The sequence below is a fragment of the Oryzias melastigma genome, linkage group LG21 (assembly GCF_002922805.2).
Source record: "Oryzias melastigma strain HK-1 linkage group LG21, ASM292280v2, whole genome shotgun sequence".
Taxonomy (NCBI): Eukaryota; Metazoa; Chordata; class Actinopteri; order Beloniformes; family Adrianichthyidae; genus Oryzias; species Oryzias melastigma.
In genome coordinates, this window is record NC_050532.1 from 7,994,773 (window position 1) to 8,013,091 (window position 18,319).

The following is an 18,319-nucleotide window of genomic DNA, read 5'->3' on the forward strand; positions in this document are numbered from 1 at the left end:
GGTTTTCTCATACTGTACAGAGACATATCTATTGTACTTTCTTGTAGCCCATTCCTCACTTTGACCAAACCAGTTTGGTCTGGTTAGTCCATTCGTGTAAATGTGGTGTAAAAATGTTTTTTGAAATGACAAGAACATAATGCTTTACTTAATAGAAGTTAATTCCCTTATCATTTCACAAAACAAAAGCCTACTTTGTATTTGTTTCTCAAACTGAACATTTCATCTTTAGGTTAAATATCGCATGGAGGGAAATAAGGTTCGAACTTCCAGCTTGTACAATGGCGAAGCGCGAGAGATCGCCCACGTGAAGCACGTATCAGAGCTGATAAGCAAGGTGAATTACCTCAGCTGGATGTAATATACAGCCATTTAAAAATAGATCATCACAGCATTTGTTTCATCTTCTATGTTCCTGATTATGTCTCGCAGGTTCTATACAGGCAGAAGTGGGATGAGACTAAGGATAAGTACCTGCTGCCTCCTGATGCTCCTGAACTGGTTCTGGCTGTGAAAAACGCTGCCAATTACAGCAAAGTGGGTTTAGTGACGCATTTAAGCTAAATGTTTTCTGATTATATTATATTACTTTCTGTTATTTTATAAAATATTTTTATATATCAGAAACTCTACACCGAATCCTGGGATGAAGAGAAGGTCCTGTACTATCCGTACAGCGATAGTCCTGAGCTGCGCAGGGTGGCAAAAGCTCAGGAAGTCCTCAGTGATGTAAGATCATTTAACTTTTCACACTTTGTGTTGTCAGAAATATGGCGTTACTATGGGTACACTCAAAAAGTTAAAACATTTAATCATTAACAACATTTCTATAATTTGTTAAATTTAAAAAAAATATGTTTTCATCAAATTAAAAAGCTGAGTTGATGGTTTACTCAACTCAAAAATTTAATTAGATAAAAACTATTTTTTTAAATGTAACATATTACAGAATTTTTTTTAATTGATCTAGTGTTTCTCTTTTTACAGTGTATGATAATAGATAGTGAATCTTTAGTTAAAGTGTGTTTTATTAATCTTCTGATTTTGGATTTTTGACTGCAAAAGTTTTGTTTGATTTTGTAGCTAAAAATATTTCTTAAAATAGGATATGTCTAACGCAGATATGATACGAACATCTAAAAATAAAAAAAGAACAGATTTAAACACTCAAATATAATCAGTGAGCAAAATTGGATTCTGACGTAAGAAAACATTTTTAGTTTTATTCACATAAAGTCGTTTTTTTTTTCATTTTGTTTTATCATTTTTACTTTTTTTAACATCCTTGTTGCTTTAAAAATTGTAAACATGTATCTTTTGTTCCTGCTACAGACTGACCTACTTTCACAAGGTTTCTTTGCTTGTGTGTTTGCCTCATAGATTTGCTATAAGAAGGGTCATGATGAGCGCAAAGCCAAGTACAGCTGCTTACCTGATCCTCCAGAAGTGGAACTGGCCAGAAGAGTGGCGAATCAGCGCAGTGATGTAAGCTAATGAAAGGCTTAATATGTGCTCAAAAAACATTTAGGATAACTAGGAAAATACAAAAAAAGCCTTTAGACTTCCTTAAATAGTTACTACATATAAATAATTGACTCTTTAAGACCTATCGAGTCCAGTGATAAAAGCAAAATAAAACCTTTTTCTGCTTTCAAGATTGTTAAGTATGTTTTTTTATTCTGATTTTTAGCTGCTTGACTTTTCTAACAAGCTCCATAGGGACAGTTATCTACAGAAACTTTAGTTACCCTCAGCAAAATACTGTATCTAAGTGTATTTATTATACACTAAAAGTGAAGAAGCATACTTAAAGTGTACTTTTTAGATACCATCTATATATTGTAAACTTCAAAAGGTTTCAATTTAATCTGAAGAAGTATTCAGTTTGTACACGTCCTACACTACAGGTACATGGTCTATAGTAGATTTGCTGTACTTATACTCAAGTATACTTAATTTTAATAACTTTAATATAAGTCTAAAGTCTATAATTTAATAAAAGCCTTTTGTGTGTTAGATGCTAAGAAGTTTAAACTCCTAAAACTGTAAATAAAGTTGTATTAGTCTTCTAAGAACTAGAAAACAACTCGTGTACTGTCACATATATGTCAAAAGTACTTTTTAACCACTCAGAAATGTGCCTTGTGTGGTGAATTTATAGAAACTAGTCCTTTGAATATCAACAGAGCCTGAGCCATCCCCACAAATAGATGTCCACCTGCTCTCTGACATTCCTGGCTGCACTAGAACAGACATACTAACAAAAGGATCAAATGACAGGAATTTTTAGAGCCTTCCGATGTGATATAAAAAAAATACAGCGATATAACAACTGTATATAACTTTTATAGGAAGAAAATGTTATAAAAAAGTTTTTTTTCCTCCCCACAGCTCAAGTACAAGGAGGATTACAATAAAAACGTGAAGGGGCAGTGGTGTGAGACGCCCTACTTTGACATAGCTATTGCCAGGATGGCGATGGACAACCTCAGTGATGTGAGACTTTTATAACACCAATTATGATTTTAAGAAATTTGATGAGAATTTTTGTTTAACAGAAATGTGTTTTTAATTTCAGAGAAAATACACTCAACATTTTGAGGATACAAAAGACCAAATTTATTTCATGCAAACAGAGACGCCGGTTTACGAGACGCAGAAGAAAGCTCGTATTGCTGCTAGTGAGGTAAGCACAAAATGAAGATCACATTCAGGTATCACTTTTGTTCCTTCAACAGGCCCTCCAGAGGAAACATGATGCAACTGTGTACAATAATAAAACTTCAAGACTTCAAATATAAACTCAAAATACATAATAATGGGCCCTTCCCTTCGCATCACACCCTGACTGAATAACCACTATGAATCACTGGAAGCTATCAATCTCTCGTCTGATTTTACTCACACTGGTGTGTTTTTGTGTTTAGGTCCAATACAAGAAGGAATATGAAAAGAAAAAAGATCAGTCCGACTACAACACGCTCCCCGCCACAGAGAATCCTCTCCTTAGACAGCTCCGATACGCTGGCACCATCCTCAGTGATGTGGGTATCTGAAAAATATATGTTTTATTAATCCATAAATTTAAGTCTAAAGACTGTTTAAAGTTGTCTACATTATTTCTAGTATTAATTGTATAATAAGCAAGATTTTACTGATTATTTTTCTTCATCTTGACCAGAATTATCCATTCTTATTGGGTATTTATGTTGTTTAACCTTTTTTTTTTGTTTGTTTTTGTAGAAAGTCTATAAGGCCAGCTATGAGAAATCCAGGGGTTCCAGTATCAACTACTGCGACACACCAAAGTTCCAGATGGACTCAGTGCTTAAAAAGTTCACTGATGTAAGAAGACAAACTTAATTCTGAGGAAAAATTATCTATTTTTTTTTTTCAATTCACATCTTTTTGTTGATAAAATACTTACAGATACGTTACAAAGAGAAATATGAAAACGAGGTGAAGGGACACTACGTTGGCAGCTATGAAGATCTTTATATGATTCACTGCCAAAAAATGGAAGAAATGAAGAATGAGGTATTTATTTATTTATTTATTCTTTTTCAGTTCTACTTTGTACAGTATATTTTCTGTCAGTACGCATCTCACAGTTTACAATATTGTCTTTCAGCAATTGTACAAAGCAGATTATGAAGACATGAAAATACGCAGCTATTTTCCCCAAACTGTAACCCCTGAGTTTGAAGCTCTCAGGAAGCTTCAGAAATGCAACGATGTAAGTATGAAAATCTTAGATTTACCTACATGATTTTTTTGTACTTTAATATTTCACATTTTTATTTTATCTGATTGTTTTTAGAAAGTTTATCGGCAACATCCAGACACAGTGAAATTTACGCAAGTAACGAATTCGCCCGTGCTGGTTCAAGCCCAAATCAACGCCAAACAGCTGAGTGACGTATGTATAACTCTGGAACCATCTTGCATGAACAGACAGTAATTGCATCACCATTTCTATTTGAACTTTAGTATTTCTGAGCATCACTTGAATCAATAAAGACATAAGATCAACAATTATTTTGATGGAAACACCAAATTGTTGGGAAAATGAAAACTGACATTTCTGCAGTTATTGTGTCATACGTTGGATTCAATTCTCCTCCAAGTGCGAGCCACTTTAAATGTGTTGCTTGCACATGCAGCTCAGCTGTCTTTCTATGGGTTCCATGGAAACTGGAGAGCCATTTCTCTGTTGTATAAATAGAATCAACCATTCAACTGGCCTAGAATAAACCCAGTGATCAGAGAAGGGATGGGGAGGAGAAGGAGCGATCAGTCATCATGTTCAGGCTGTGCACTACTGCCCTCTAATGACAGGAAATATGTACCTTAACCACTAGTAAATCCAAATAAGATATGGTTAGATAATATTAAAAACTATTCTTATTAAAATAATAATAAAAATGTTCTCTTTTTACAGTTGAACTATAAAGCAAAGTATGAAAAAACTAAGTTCAAGTGCAGTCTGCCTTCAGACTACCCCTTCTTCATCCAGTCAAGAGTTAATGCTTTTAACCTGAGTGACGTAAGTCCATTTTTTTCTAATTTACAGACTTGTACTGTTGCTTTAATGGTGTGCTGTTGTTTTAACATGAGTTCAATAACTGTTCTCCCTTTAGAATTGTTACAAATATGACTGGGAAAAAACAAAAGCAAAGAAGTTTGAGATCAAGGGCGATGCCATTTCAATCCTTGCTGCTCGTGCTCACACGAACATTGCCAGTGATGTAAGTATGCAATTGTTTTTTTTTTTTTATATAATTTTATGCGTTTAAAGAAAAGGGAATCAAAGTTTTACCTTCTAACCTGAACAATATTGTTGTTTTTGGAGATATAAGAACTGAAATTAGTCCATACTATAACCTTGTTTTCTTTGCAGGTTAAATACAAAAAGGAGTTTGAGAAGAACAAGGGCCAGATGGTTGGAGCCCTTAGCATTAATGATGATCCAAAGATCTTGCACTCTGTTCATGTGGCCAAAATCCAGAGTGATGTAAGTGACTGGTCATAAAGATCATAAACATCTGTTTGTTTCAGCATAGAGACCCGACACAGACAACATTGATCCATATTTCCACAGCGTGAATACAAGAAGAACTACGAAAAGATAAAGACCAAGTACCACACACCGCTGGATATGATATCTGTCACCACAGCCAAGAAGTCCCAGGCAATTGCCAGCATGGCCGGGTACCGAAGCATCAGCACCAACTTCTTCCTCCCCCATGACAGCGTCCTGCTGGATTTGGCCAAAAAGGCCAACAGCATCCAGAGTGATGTGAGTAGACAGATAAAAATATATGCTTAAAAAATGACAACAAAAATTGTTTTTAATAGGGTTCAATTATTCCAAACTTCTATTTTGTTCCCTGTTAAAGAATGAATATAAGGCGGAGTACAACAACTACACTAAAGGTTCACCATGGGTACCATACGGTTCCTTGGAGGTGGAGAAAGCAAAGAAAGCTGCTGAAATCCTGAACGAGGTATTCATTCACATATTTTGTTGTCCAATACTCTTAAAATTTAAATAAAGTTTTCTAATGGTAGGATGTTTACCAGTATTCCTTTACTCCCTTTATTCTTGCAGAGAAAGTACAGGCAGCACCCAGACACCATCCCCTTCACATCTATTGATGATCACCCCATCATGCTGCAAGCCCGAGTGAACCAGCTGCAGAGGAGTGATGTCAGTTCATGTCACTGTTGATTCCTGTTGTTCTGAGAGCATTTATCAACTTTATACATTTTTTTTATGAAACTCTAAATATTTGTATTTTGTAGCTTTTCTACAAAAGAGGTCTGCAGGAGGTCCATCAAAAATACTCCCTTCCTCCTGATATCCCAGAGTTCATCCAAGCCAAATGCAATGCTTACAACGTCAGCAAGGTAATGTCTGCCACTGCAGACAATGAAAGTTGTTCTGTTGGAAAATATCCAAGCCAAATAGTTTATCTTTCTCCACTCAGTTATACTTTTTTGCCATTTTCTGTCATTGCAGAACTACTATAAGCTTGCCTGGCAGGAGTTGATCTCTAAAGGTTATGACCTCAAACCCAACGCCATCCCTATTGTTGCCGCTAAAGCAGCAAGGCATGCTGTCAGCGATGTAAGTCACCAACGTTAAAAAGCTAAACTACAGTGAAGTACACAAAAACCCCAACATATGACACTCTGAATGTTTTTGCTGCTAGGTCCAATACAAGAAGGCTTATGAGAAGGCCAGAGGTCACCATGTGGGCTTCCGTAGTCTCCAGGATGACCCTCTGCTGGTTCATTACATGGAAGTGGCCAGAATCCAGAGTGACAAGCTCTACAAGAAGGACTACGAGAAGGCCAAACTGAAGTATCACACCCCAGTGGACATGATGAGCTTGGCCCATGCTAAACACGCCTCAAAGGTGCAGACCTTTGCGGGCTACAAGCAGCATCACCACAACTACTGCCTTCTCCCCGACTCCGTTGGTCTGGAGCTTGCTCGTAACATGAGCTACAATGCCAGTGATGTGAGTAATACTTTCAATTCATTTTATTTTAAAAAATACTGATAATGATGTCTGACTTCATGCTTTGGTGTTTTTTTTCATTTTTATCTCCCAGAACAACTATAAACTTGAGTATGAGACTTTAATCAAGGGAACTGGCTGGGTGCCAATTGGTTCCCTGGATGTGGAGAAGGCGAAGACCGCCGGGGCAGCTCTCGATGAAAGGAAGTACCGCCAGCACCCGTCCATGTTCAAGTTCACCAGCGTCACTGACTCTATGAACATGGAGCTGGCCAAGGCCAATGCCAAGATCATGAACGCGGTAAGGAGATGATACAAGTGAAATCTGATTTGTCCCTATTTTAGCTCAAAGGAAAAGCCGATTTTTTTGAAGAAACTCCCGTCCTCCCTCTGCGATGCCCGCTGACACTTAAATGCAGCACATTATTAAAGAAAATACATCAGACTCCATCAGTGCTTTGAAGTGCTGCTGTTCATTTGACTCTTTTTGATGTGCAATTTTCCTCCTTACACAATGTTAATGGAATATTTATTAAGCGTAAGCCATTTATTTATGGAAAATCAAGATGATTTTAGAAGCAAAGGGTTTCTTGCCTACATTTTATATTAAACTTCTACATTATATATATTTTTATGACTGAAATTCACAACAGTTATTAACAGTGCAGACACAATCCTTGATGGTGTCTTATCAGTAAATATATATTTTTTAAATCAACATCGTAGTTCCAGCTTTGATGTAGACACAGTTATCAGTTTAAGATGCACCAATATTCACAATTTTCTTTTAATTTTTATCAGTTACAGCAGGGGTCTCAAACTGGTGACTCACAGGCCATTTGTGGCCCCCAAGTCAATGTTTTGCAGCCCCAACCTTAATATTTAAGTTCATTGTATTACTAAGCAGTATCTTCTGCCTCTCCACACTTCTTTCATGATAGCTTTGTAATTGCTTTGTGATGTTTCAGTTTGCTTTATGCCTAAAACTTTATATTGCTATTGTCGTTGGATCTGGTCGTCAGAAAAGTCTTTAGCAACAGTTGCTATCCTCTATAGCTCCTGTCGTTTCACAGGACATGCAGAAGATATTGCTTAGTAGTACATACACATAAACAAATGTTCAATAAACTTGTTCAGCGGAGATAGACAATGGCCCAAATTATAGACTGTGGATGCAAAAACATATTTTTGGCACAAATGGAACCTACCTGAGCCAGACTCACCTTTTCTTTGCAGAAAGAGTATAAAGCTAGTGGGGAGAAGTTCATGCACACCTACCACCTCCCAGCTGATGCTCCTGAATTCCTGCAAGCCAGATACAACGCTGTCAATGTCAGCCAGGTGAGTTTCTTTCTTTCAATTTAGAATAAAACAAGAATTCAAATATTTTGGTATATTTATTAATGCACGTGAATTGTCATCTAGAACTATTACACCTACTCTCATCGTCGAGATTTGCTCAAAGGACATCACGTGAAAGAGGATGCCATCCCCATTGTTGCTGCAAAGTCCACAAGAGACATTGCCAGTAATGTAAGTTGTTGGACTGACATAACTTTTTTTCCAGAAGTGAAAATGTTTTTCTAATAGTTTTTTTTTTCTTACTTACACAGTACAAGTACAAGTTGGCCTTTGAGAAGGCCAAAGGTCACCATGTTGGCATCCGCAGCCTTCAGGATGACCCTCTGCTGGTTCACTACATGGAAGTGGCTAAAATGCAGAGTGATAAACTGTATAAGAAGGACTACGAGAAGGTCAAGCTGAAGTATCACTCCCCTGTGGACATGGTGAGCTTGGTCCATGCCAAACAAGCCTCCGCTGCTCAGACCATGGCTGGATACAGGAACATTCCTCACAGCTTCATGCTCCTTCCTGACAACCTGCACCTGCAGCGTTGTCGCAACATGATGGAGATCCAGAGTGATGTATGGCTGATGTAGGACTTCTCATTGTATATTACCGCTGGATAACTTGTGGAATATTTATCTCTATGCTTTGCTTTTCTCCTGCAGAATGTCTATAAGTTAGATTATAACGTCAACTGTAAAGGTATTGGATGGGTTCCTATTGGTTCTATTGATGTTGAGAAAGCTAGAACTGCCAATGCAGCGCTGAATGAAATAGGCTACCGCCAGCATCCCAGTACTTTTAAATTCACAAGCAAGATTGACGCAATGAACATGGCTCTGGCCTTGACCAACTCAAAACTGATGGACAAAGTAAGGATTTTATGGGACGATGGTACAATGGTAAACATATCTCAAGCATTTAAAATCTACTTGTATGTTTTGTTTTGTTTTTTTCTTTTAGGCTGCTTACAAAGCTTCTGGTGAAAAGTTCATGCACACCTATAATCTTCCAGCAGACAGCCCTGAGTTCCTCCAGGCTAAGTTCAATGCTCAGTCCCTTAGCGAGGTGAACAAATGAATAAGTTAAATGTTAATGGAATTGCCAAGAATTCCTCATGTTTACCTCTATTACATTTCAGCGTTACACTGTGATAACATTTTTTGGTTTATTTGCAGAGCTACTACAAACACAAATGGCTGCAAGACATTGCCAAAGGATACGACATGAAACCTGATGCAATTTCTATTCTGCATGCAAAGCAAGGCAGACATATTGCCAGTAATGTATGTAACAATTAAAAATATCACTCACGTGTATTGTTCATATACAAAAATAAACATATTGGGTTATTATACTCATACTCCTACCTCTATTTTTAGGTCCAGTATAAGAAAGAATATGAAAAGGCAAGAGGCCATCATGTTGGCTTCCGTAGTCTCCAAGATGACCCTCTGCTGGTGCACTACATGGAAATAGCTAAAATGCAGAGTGACAAGCTCTATAAGAAGGACTACGAAAAGGCCAAGCTGAAGTATCACACCCCTGTGGATATGCTGAGTGTGGTCCATGCCAAGCAGGCCTCCACTGCTCAAACTATGATTGGGTACAAGCAGATTCCTCACAACTACATGCTTCTCCCTGATAACATGCACCTCCAACTGTACAGAAACATGAACTTCCAGTCAAGTGACGTAAGTACCAATATGTCACACAGAACTGCTTTTTATCCACATAAAGTCACAGTTTTATCTTCAGTCTCGCCAAATCTTTGCGGCATATTTTTTCAATATATGTATACATTTGAGAATGCAGCTAGAATGTAACGTCAACCTATTGTTTCTTTTTCCAGTTTAATTACAAATCTGAATGGAACAACTACGTTCGTGGTATTGGTTGGGTCCCCATTGGCTCAATTTCCGTTGAAACTGCTAAAGTTGGTGGTGATATTCAGAGTGAAAAGAAGTACCGCACTCACCCGTCACAGTTCAAGTTCAGCAAGCTGATGGACTCCATGGACTTGACTTTAGCTACGGCTAACAACCAGATCATGAACAAGGTATGCCTTGTTTGTTGTATTGTGAGTCAAAATGCCAAGAATTACATTTTACAAGTAATCTAATTATTATTCTTATATCCTAATTTACAGAAAGCATACACTTCAGCTTGGGAAAAAGACAAATTGAAAATCCACGTCATGCCAGATTCTCCTGAAATTATTCTGGCCAAAGCTAATGCTTTGAACATGAGCAATGTAAGACACTCATTTGCATTTAATCATATAAAAAGAATGAACTTCCCATAAGAAATTGCATATATTACAATATGACCATGTCCTCTCACAGAAACTTTACAAAGCTGGTGTTGTTGAGATGGCCAACAAAGGCCACAACCTCAAAGCCGACGCCATACCTATCGTGGCTGCAAAGACTGGTACCAAAATTGCCAGCGATGTAAGTCATAATAAATTGGTGTCCTAATTTAAACACTGTACCTCCAACAGCAAACTAAACAATATTATTTTTGTGTTCATATATTTAGTACAAGTACAAATTGGATTATGAGAAGGCAAAAGGACACCATGTTGGTTTCCGTAGCCTTCAGGACGATCCCCTTTTGGTTCATTACATGGAAGTTGCTAAAATTCAGAGTGAAAAGATCTACAAGAAGGACTATGAGAAGGCCAAACTGAAGTATCACACCCCAGTGGACATGCTGAGTGTGGTCCATGCCAAGCAAGCCTCTGCTGCTCAGACCATGGCTGGATACAGACAGATCCACCACACCAATGCGCTCCTTCCTGATGCCATGAACCTTCAGCTGGCACGTGTGATGAATGAACAGTCCAGTGATGTAAGTTCATAGATTTTTAATGTTCAATCTATTTTTTTTAACTTAATTTAAAAAGTAAAGTAAATACAATTCATTATTTAACTGTATCTCTGATATTTTAGTGGAATTACAAAGCTGAATGGAATAACTACATCAGGGGCATTGGATGGATTCCTATTGGTTCAGTAGGAGTTGAGACAGCCAAAGTCGGTGGTCAAATTTTGAGCGACCACAAGTACCGCACTCATCCCTCCAATTTCACATTCCGCAAGCTGATGGACTCCATGGACATAGCTTTGGCCACTGCCAACAACCAGATCATGAACAAGGTGAGTCCTTTTAGTCTAACATCCACATAAAAAATGCTGTTACACAATGAAACCAATTTAATTAAGCTAATGTGTTGCTAATTGTGCTTTGTTTGCAGAAATCCTACACTGAAGCCTGGGAGAAAGACAAAACTAAAGTCCATGTGATGCCTGATGCTCCTGAAATTGTCCTGGCTAAGGCTAATGCCATTACTATGAGCAATGTGAGGAACATAAATAAACTTTTGATGTTTTAGCTTCTAATGTTCCATCATTAATGGAGATTTGTATGTTCTTTTTTTGTTCTTAGAAACTTTACAAAGCTGGTCTTGTGGAGATGGCCAATAAGGGATACAATCTCAAACCCGATGCTATTGCAATCCAAGCTGCCAAGTCTGGTACAACAATTGCTAGTAATGTAGGTTTTCAAAAAAAATCAGCAAAAATGAAATTGCTTAGTTATTTATGTAAGTTCCCTTTATTGATGATGTTTCTATTTGCTATCTCAGTTTAAGTACAAGCTGGCTTATGAGAAGGCCAAAGGTCACCACGTGGGCTTCCGTAGTATCCAGGATGACCCTCTGCTGGTTCATTACATGGAAGTGGCCAGAATTCAGAGTGACAAGCTCTACAAGAAGGACTACGAGAAGGCCAAACTGAAGTATCACACCCCAGTGGACATGCTGAGTGTGGTCCATGCCAAGCAGGCCTCTGCTGCTCAGACTATGATCGGGTACAAAAAGCTCATCACGCACTACAACGTGCTGCCCGATGCCATGAATCTGGAACTCGCGCGTAACATGCAGTTCATTGCTAGTGATGTACGTGCAAAAACAATTTGATTTCAATACATATATACAAATACGGCGGCTTGAATGTAAACAAATATGAATTCTCTTGATATTCCATAACAGAACCAGTACAAAAAGGAGTATGATATGTACATGAAAGGAATAGGATGGGTTCCCATTGGTTCACTGGATGTTGAAAAAGCAAAAACGGCTGCAAAAGCTCTGAATGAACAACTGTACCGCCAACATCCTAGCACTTTAAAATTCACAAAAGACATGCATTCTATGGACCTGGCTCTGGCCACTGCCAACAACCAGATCATGAATAAGGTAAAATAATACACAGGGCTTCATTTTGTCAAGAAAAAAAAAACAATTTTAAAAATGTGTTTTGTGATGTTTTTCATGTTAGAAATCCTACACTCAAGCCTGGGACAGTGACAAGACATCGATCCACATCATGCCTGATGCAATGAGCGTTGTTCTGGCAAGAGAAAACAAGAAGAACTACAGTGAGGTACAGTATCTTCCTTTCTGTGCTCAGATTTGTCATGTTTATAAAATGTATTTAGTCATATGGACAACCTAAAAAAGATTTTGATATACAGCAGACTCACTTTTGATTTTTTATGCACCTGAAAGAATACATGCTGTTCTGTGTAGTTTTAATATCTTTCTCCTCTATGTTATAGAAACTATACAAACTGGATAATGAACTTTCCAAGAAGAAAGGTCACAACGTTCGTGCTGATGCAATCGCAATCCAAGCAGCTAAAGGTTCCACTGTTATTGCTAGTGACGTAAGTATCTGTATTATTGTCATAAGTTGTATTATGCTAGTTAGCTTCTTTGCCCAATTTTGATGGGTAAAAACATGTGATTTCACTTCAATTAGTACAAGTACAAGACAGGATACCGCAAGCAGGTTGGTCACCACATTGGGGCCCGCAGCATCCAGGATGATCCTCTGCTCATGCTGGCTCTGAACTCAGCCAAGATTGCCAGTGATGCTCTGTACAAGAAGGACTTCAACAAGTCCAAGACCAAGTTCAACCTGCCAGTTGATATGATGGCCTTTGAACTGGCCAAAAAGAACCAGAAGCAAGTCAATCATTTCAACTACATCACTCGCCTGCACAACTGGACCTGTCTGCCTGACTCTAATGACGTGGTTCAGGCCAGACATGCATACAACCTGCAAAGTGATGTAAGTATGATCACTTGGTCTCAAAAAGGGGTTTTCCAGAGGCAGTATTTTACCATGCTATTTATTTTCTCCAGGCTTTCTACAAGGAAGATCAGAAAATGATGCAGGGTCTTGGCTGGGTGCCTATAGGCTCACTGGATGTTGAGAAAGTCAAGAAAGCCGGTGAGATCCTGAGTGAGTCAAAGTACCGTCAGCACCCAAGCAACTTCAAGTTCAAGCTCACCACTGAGGATATGCCCATGGCATTAGCCAAGGCCAATGCTCAAAACATGAACAAGGTTCGAGCAATAAGCTTTATTTTTTCCCATTACTAACATTTTATTTTACAAAATGAAGAACTCATTAAAAGAGAATCAAAGTTAAAAAAAAAAGTTAATGAGATTGTTTTTTTTAAAGAATAAAGTTAAGTGGTAAATCTCAAGTTATATAATAGAAAAAATAAGAAATACAATTAAATAAAAAAGGCAAAATCCCAGTTCTTCTTTTAAAACCATCAATATGTAATCCTCTGAATAATTTACTGAATTATATTGTATAGAAGAGTGGAGGAAAGACATTACTTATGTTTTTCCGTTTTATAAAGAATCTCTTCCTTTTTGGGGTCTGAACATTAAAAAATAAATAAATACTGTGTATCTTCTAATAGTACCCAGTCTCCAAAAGAAACTGTCTTTAATAAACGGTGGACTGCTAAATTTTAGGGATAAATGGTGGGACTGCTATTAGAAGCTATACAGTAGTCATATCTAGTTTTTACAGTTTATTTTGTTTTCAAATAAATGTGAGTATTTAATAATGTATTATAGCTTTATGTATGGCAGTGAATGTTTATTCACATGTATTTATTTAGTAATAGCTCATTTAATATTTATATTTTTATATGCAGAGTGCTTATATTCAAGCTTGGGAAAAGGACAAAACCACTGTCCATGTCATGCCTGATGCTATGGATGTTGTTCTGGCCAAAGCAAACAAGGTTATCTACAGTGAGGTGAGTCTTTCTGCACTAATAAATAATAATAAAAATAAAGAATTTGTGTACTTAGTACTACTTTGTTTCAAAACAGAAGCAAAAAACCGTATTTTTACAATATTTTTCTTTGTTGGTTTCAGAGCAAGTACAAACAGGCATATGAGGAGTCCAAGAAGAAAGGATATGACCTGCGAAATGATGCTATTTCTGTTCTTGCTGCAAAAGCCTCAAGAGATATAGCTAGTGATGTAAAATATTTTAATTTACTTCTTTGTATAGAATTACATCTCATATTAAGAATATTATACTTCAATGCGTTTTGTTCTTTTGCAGTACAAATACAAGACAGGATACCGCAAGCAAGTCGGTCACCACATTGGAGCCCGCAGCATCCAGGATGATCCTCTCCTCATGCTGGCTCTGAACTCAGCCAAGATTGCCAGTGATGCTCTGTACAAGAAGGACTTCAACAAGTCCAAGACAAAGTTCAACCTGCCAGTGGACATGATGATTCTTGAATTGGCCAGAAAGAACCAGAAGCAAGTCAACCATTTCAACTACATCACTCGCCTCCACCAGTGGACTTGTCTGCCTGACTCTAATGACGTGGTTCAGGCCAGACATGCATATGACATTCAGTCTGATGTAAATAGAATATCAAACAACTGTTTTTTTTAGATATTATTTTTCAGTCGCTGAATTGTTTTTGTTCTTTTCCCTAGGCTGTTTACAAGGAGGAGCTGAAGATGATGCAAGGTATTGGATGGGTCCCAATAGGTTCATTGGATGTTGAGAAAGCAAAAAAAGCTGGTGAGATCCTAAGTGAGAGACAGTACCGTCAGCACCCGAGCAACTTCAAGTTCAAGGTCACCACTGAGGATATGCCGATAGTTCTCGCTAAAGCTAATGCTAAGGTTATGAACAAGGTAAAGATCGAGACACACCTGAGTCTACTGTAGCTTTAATCAGAAACATTAATCAGAATTTCTTAAGAGCAAACATTTTTTCTTGTCATAAAGATGTTAAGACTGATTTTTGTATTATTTCGAATGTTTACAGAAATCGTATGTTGAAAGCTGGGACAATGAAAAGTCGAACATCCACATCATGCCTGACGCCATGGATTGTGTTCTAGCCAGAGCTAATAGTTATAATTACAGCTTGGTAAGTTCATATTTCCTTTACTAATTATGATTCAGGACCAATTACTTTGGTCCCCATGATAAGCTTTAAATAATATATTGCAATATGTTATCAGTTTTGTTTAAAATGTCGTAGTCAATGATCTTTAAAATATCTTTCTTGAATAAAATTTAATTAACCTGTTGCCATTTAAAGAGGTTAGTCATGTCTAATACTGGTGACATATTTATGATCCTTTTCAGAAAAAATACAAAGAAGAAAATGAAGAGGCCAAGAAGAAGGGCTATGACATGCGCAATGATGCCATCTCCATCATAGCAGCAAGGGCATCCAGAGATATTGCCAGTGATGTAAGCTACTACATTAAAGAATATAATATTTTACCATACAGGTATTTTTGATTGGCTTAGTTTCAGGTTGAAAATGTCTTACTTTCTTTACTATGTCCAGTACAAGTACAAGACAGGATACCGCAAGCAAGTCGGTCACCACATTGGAGCCCGCTGTGTCCAGGACGACCCCCTGATCATGCTGGCTCTGAACTCAGCCAAAATCGCCAGTGATGCTCTGTACAAGAAGGACTTCAACAAGTCCAAGACCAAGTTCAACCTGCCCGTGGACATGATGATTCTAGAACTGGCAAAGAAGAACCAGAAGCAAGTCAACCATTTCAACTACATCACTCGTCTACACCAGTGGACCTGTCTGCCAGACTCCAATGACGTGGTTCAAGCCAGACATGCATATGACATTCAGAGTGATGTGAGCTTGTGTTCTTGGATTCTGCATGAGTTACTGTAAATTGACCTGATCTAAGAGAAAATGGGTATTTATTTGTCATAATTTCCAATTTTTTTATTTCTAAAAACAAATCTTAGGCTGTATACAAAGAAGACCTGAAGATGATGCAGGGCATCGGGTGGGTCCCCATAGGTTCACTGGATGTTGAGAAGGCAAAGAAAGCTGGGGAAGTTCTGAATGAAAGAATGTACCGTCAACATCCGAGCAACTTCAAGTTCAAGTGCACTACCGAGGACATGCCTTTGGTGTTGGCTAAAGCCAATGCTCAAGTTATGAACAAGGTCTGAAGTTCAATGCAAATAGTTTCATTTAAAATTTTGTGTGAAATTTGTTATATTCTTCTCTCTGCATACATTACACAAGTGACGTCTTTTATCCTAATGTTCTCTTATTTGTGAAAATAGAAAGCCTACACTGAAGTTTGGGACAAAGAAAAGACAAAGATCCACATCATGCCGGATGCAATGGATGTGCTCCTAGCTAAGGCAAACAATGTCAACTACAGTGTGGTAAGCAAAAACTGATAAAAAGTTATTTTGAAAAAGATTTTGCAGTTAAGATGAAATTCACTGTTTTTTTTCCTATTCTGTTTGCAGAAAAAGTACAAACAAGCACATGAAGACTCTAAGAAGAAGGGCTATGACCTGCGGGGGGATGCTATATCTGTTATTGCTGCAAGGGCATCCAGGGACATTGCAAGCGATGTAAGAGCTTGATTTTAGTTTTAGTCTTTCTCGAAATTAAAAATAAATTACATTGGGAAAAAATTGTAATCTCCCAATATGATAGAAAAAAATGTGTGATTTAAAGGAGAAATAAATACCAATTTGAAACTGTAAATAGGTTGTCTTTTAAAGCAAGTAATTGATATACAGTATTGGAAATTACCAAACAGTCTTAGCGATGAACATGTCCTCCATATTTCCTTTTAAATGTCACACACTTTTAAATAAAGTCTTGTTTGACATTTTGCACAACTCTTATTTGACTTAAAAAGGTATTGTTTCCACTTTTTTATCCAGTACAAGTATAAGACAGGATACCGCAAGCAAGTCGGTCACCACATTGGGGCCCGCAGCATCCAGGATGATCCTCTGCTCATGCTGGCTCTGAACTCAGCCAAGATTGCCAGTGATGCTCTGTACAAGAAGGACTTCAACAAGTCCAAGACCAAGTTCAACCTGCCAGTTGATATGATGGCCTTTGAACTGGCCAAAAAGAACCAGAAGCAAGTCAATCATTTCAACTACATCACTCGACTGCACAACTGGACCTGTCTGCCTGACTCTAATGACGTGGTTCAAGCCAGGACGGCGTATGACCTCCAAAGTGATGTAAGTTTCTTGATTGTGTAACTGAGCATGTCCTAATCCAAGCTTAGTATTCAGTATTCATCAAAGATTGATTTACCTACCTTTTGCACAGGCCGTGTACAAAGCTGACCTGAAGTGGCTCCAGGGTCTGGGCTGGGTACCTATTGGGTCAGTTGATGTGGAAAAAGCCAAGAAAGCTGCAGAGATTTTGAGTGAAATAAAGTACCGCCAGCACCCCAGCACTGTGGCATTCACCAGTCCAACAGATGCCATGAACATCGTCCTTGCAAAGAATAATGCCTTGACTATGAACAAGGTGAAACCTTCCCCTCATTCTAACCATTTCCTTTTCTCTCATCCTCCAGATCAAGAACATCATTTAACAATACTTGTATGTTGTACTGTTCTATAGCGCCTCTACACTGAAGCATGGGAGAAAGACAAAGTGAAGCTGCACATTAAACCAGACACTCCTGAGATCATCCTCGCTCAACAAAATGCAGTGAACACAAGCAAGGTTGGTATAGTTCTTTTTTTTTTTTTTGTTTTTTTTTTTATGAAGTTTTGTTACATTAGTTGTATTAATAGACTTAATTCTTTCCAAAACATTATCTTGTTCTGTTATTGGTTCATGTTGTAAATTGTCTTTTCTGGGAGAGCAGGAAACGGAATTTCAATTCATTGTATGTCAGCACGTATGAAGGATTGACAATAAAGTTGACTTTGACTTGATAGATAAAGTTAAACTGTTTACTATCTTAACTATCTGTGACTGTCTACGATTCATGACCAAAAGTATTACAAAGTTCTTAGTTTCAACCAAAACCTTTGTGCCCTGATTTAATTGATATTCTATCACATTTTTACAATTTGTCTTGCAGAAATTATACAGACAAGGTTTTGAGGAAACCATCAAGAAAGGCTACTTCCTTCCTCCTGACTCAGTCTCTGTCAAGGCTGCTAAGGGTTCTAGGGATATCATCAGTGATGTGAGTTTTCCCCATTGTTTTTTAAAGGAAATATAATTATGGCAACACTTAAGTTAGATCACAAACCACTTTTTTGTTTTTTCCTTTT

General features: G+C 37.7%; 1 protein-coding gene across 18 annotated transcripts in view; it reads left to right on the plus strand.

Moving 5' to 3' along the window:
* neb (nebulin) overlaps positions 1 to 18,319 on the plus strand; it is a 62,302-nt gene that overhangs the window by 7,556 nt on the left and 36,427 nt on the right. For 14 of the 18 annotated variants that reach the window (XM_024286476.2, XM_024286473.2, XM_024286460.2 and 11 more), the window contains 55 exons: positions 233 to 337; positions 433 to 537; positions 625 to 729; positions 1,381 to 1,485; positions 2,392 to 2,496; positions 2,579 to 2,686; positions 2,928 to 3,044; positions 3,244 to 3,345; positions 3,430 to 3,537; positions 3,632 to 3,736; positions 3,821 to 3,919; positions 4,442 to 4,546; positions 4,641 to 4,748; positions 4,901 to 5,014; positions 5,102 to 5,299; positions 5,400 to 5,507; positions 5,612 to 5,710; positions 5,806 to 5,910; positions 6,023 to 6,130; positions 6,216 to 6,527; positions 6,622 to 6,828; positions 7,764 to 7,868; positions 7,953 to 8,060; positions 8,141 to 8,452; positions 8,540 to 8,746; positions 8,838 to 8,942; positions 9,053 to 9,160; positions 9,257 to 9,568; positions 9,727 to 9,933; positions 10,024 to 10,128; positions 10,220 to 10,327; positions 10,416 to 10,727; positions 10,829 to 11,035; positions 11,134 to 11,238; positions 11,325 to 11,432; positions 11,524 to 11,835; positions 11,929 to 12,135; positions 12,218 to 12,322; positions 12,498 to 12,605; positions 12,701 to 13,012; positions 13,087 to 13,290; positions 13,899 to 14,003; positions 14,126 to 14,233; positions 14,319 to 14,630; positions 14,708 to 14,911; positions 15,045 to 15,149; positions 15,371 to 15,478; positions 15,579 to 15,890; positions 16,007 to 16,210; positions 16,334 to 16,438; positions 16,526 to 16,633; positions 16,952 to 17,263; positions 17,355 to 17,558; positions 17,655 to 17,759; positions 18,124 to 18,231. In XM_024286476.2, coding sequence (XP_024142244.1) covers positions 233 to 337; positions 433 to 537; positions 625 to 729; positions 1,381 to 1,485; positions 2,392 to 2,496; positions 2,579 to 2,686; positions 2,928 to 3,044; positions 3,244 to 3,345; positions 3,430 to 3,537; positions 3,632 to 3,736; positions 3,821 to 3,919; positions 4,442 to 4,546; positions 4,641 to 4,748; positions 4,901 to 5,014; positions 5,102 to 5,299; positions 5,400 to 5,507; positions 5,612 to 5,710; positions 5,806 to 5,910; positions 6,023 to 6,130; positions 6,216 to 6,527; positions 6,622 to 6,828; positions 7,764 to 7,868; positions 7,953 to 8,060; positions 8,141 to 8,452; positions 8,540 to 8,746; positions 8,838 to 8,942; positions 9,053 to 9,160; positions 9,257 to 9,568; positions 9,727 to 9,933; positions 10,024 to 10,128; positions 10,220 to 10,327; positions 10,416 to 10,727; positions 10,829 to 11,035; positions 11,134 to 11,238; positions 11,325 to 11,432; positions 11,524 to 11,835; positions 11,929 to 12,135; positions 12,218 to 12,322; positions 12,498 to 12,605; positions 12,701 to 13,012; positions 13,087 to 13,290; positions 13,899 to 14,003; positions 14,126 to 14,233; positions 14,319 to 14,630; positions 14,708 to 14,911; positions 15,045 to 15,149; positions 15,371 to 15,478; positions 15,579 to 15,890; positions 16,007 to 16,210; positions 16,334 to 16,438; positions 16,526 to 16,633; positions 16,952 to 17,263; positions 17,355 to 17,558; positions 17,655 to 17,759; positions 18,124 to 18,231 — 8,685 coding nt within the window. Of the gene's footprint in view, positions 1 to 232; positions 338 to 432; positions 538 to 624; positions 730 to 1,380; positions 1,486 to 2,391; positions 2,497 to 2,578; positions 2,687 to 2,927; positions 3,045 to 3,243; positions 3,346 to 3,429; positions 3,538 to 3,631; positions 3,737 to 3,820; positions 3,920 to 4,441; positions 4,547 to 4,640; positions 4,749 to 4,900; positions 5,015 to 5,101; positions 5,300 to 5,399; positions 5,508 to 5,611; positions 5,711 to 5,805; positions 5,911 to 6,022; positions 6,131 to 6,215; positions 6,528 to 6,621; positions 6,829 to 7,763; positions 7,869 to 7,952; positions 8,061 to 8,140; positions 8,464 to 8,539; positions 8,747 to 8,837; positions 8,943 to 9,052; positions 9,161 to 9,256; positions 9,569 to 9,726; positions 9,934 to 10,023; positions 10,129 to 10,219; positions 10,328 to 10,415; positions 10,728 to 10,828; positions 11,036 to 11,133; positions 11,239 to 11,324; positions 11,433 to 11,523; positions 11,836 to 11,928; positions 12,136 to 12,217; positions 12,323 to 12,497; positions 12,606 to 12,700; positions 13,013 to 13,086; positions 13,291 to 13,898; positions 14,004 to 14,125; positions 14,234 to 14,318; positions 14,631 to 14,707; positions 14,912 to 15,044; positions 15,150 to 15,370; positions 15,479 to 15,578; positions 15,891 to 16,006; positions 16,211 to 16,333; positions 16,439 to 16,525; positions 16,634 to 16,951; positions 17,264 to 17,354; positions 17,559 to 17,654; positions 17,760 to 18,123; positions 18,232 to 18,319 lie in introns of those variants that run through there. The other 4 variants (XM_024286472.2, XM_036209701.1, XM_024286482.2 and 1 more) reach the window with 4 other exon arrangements.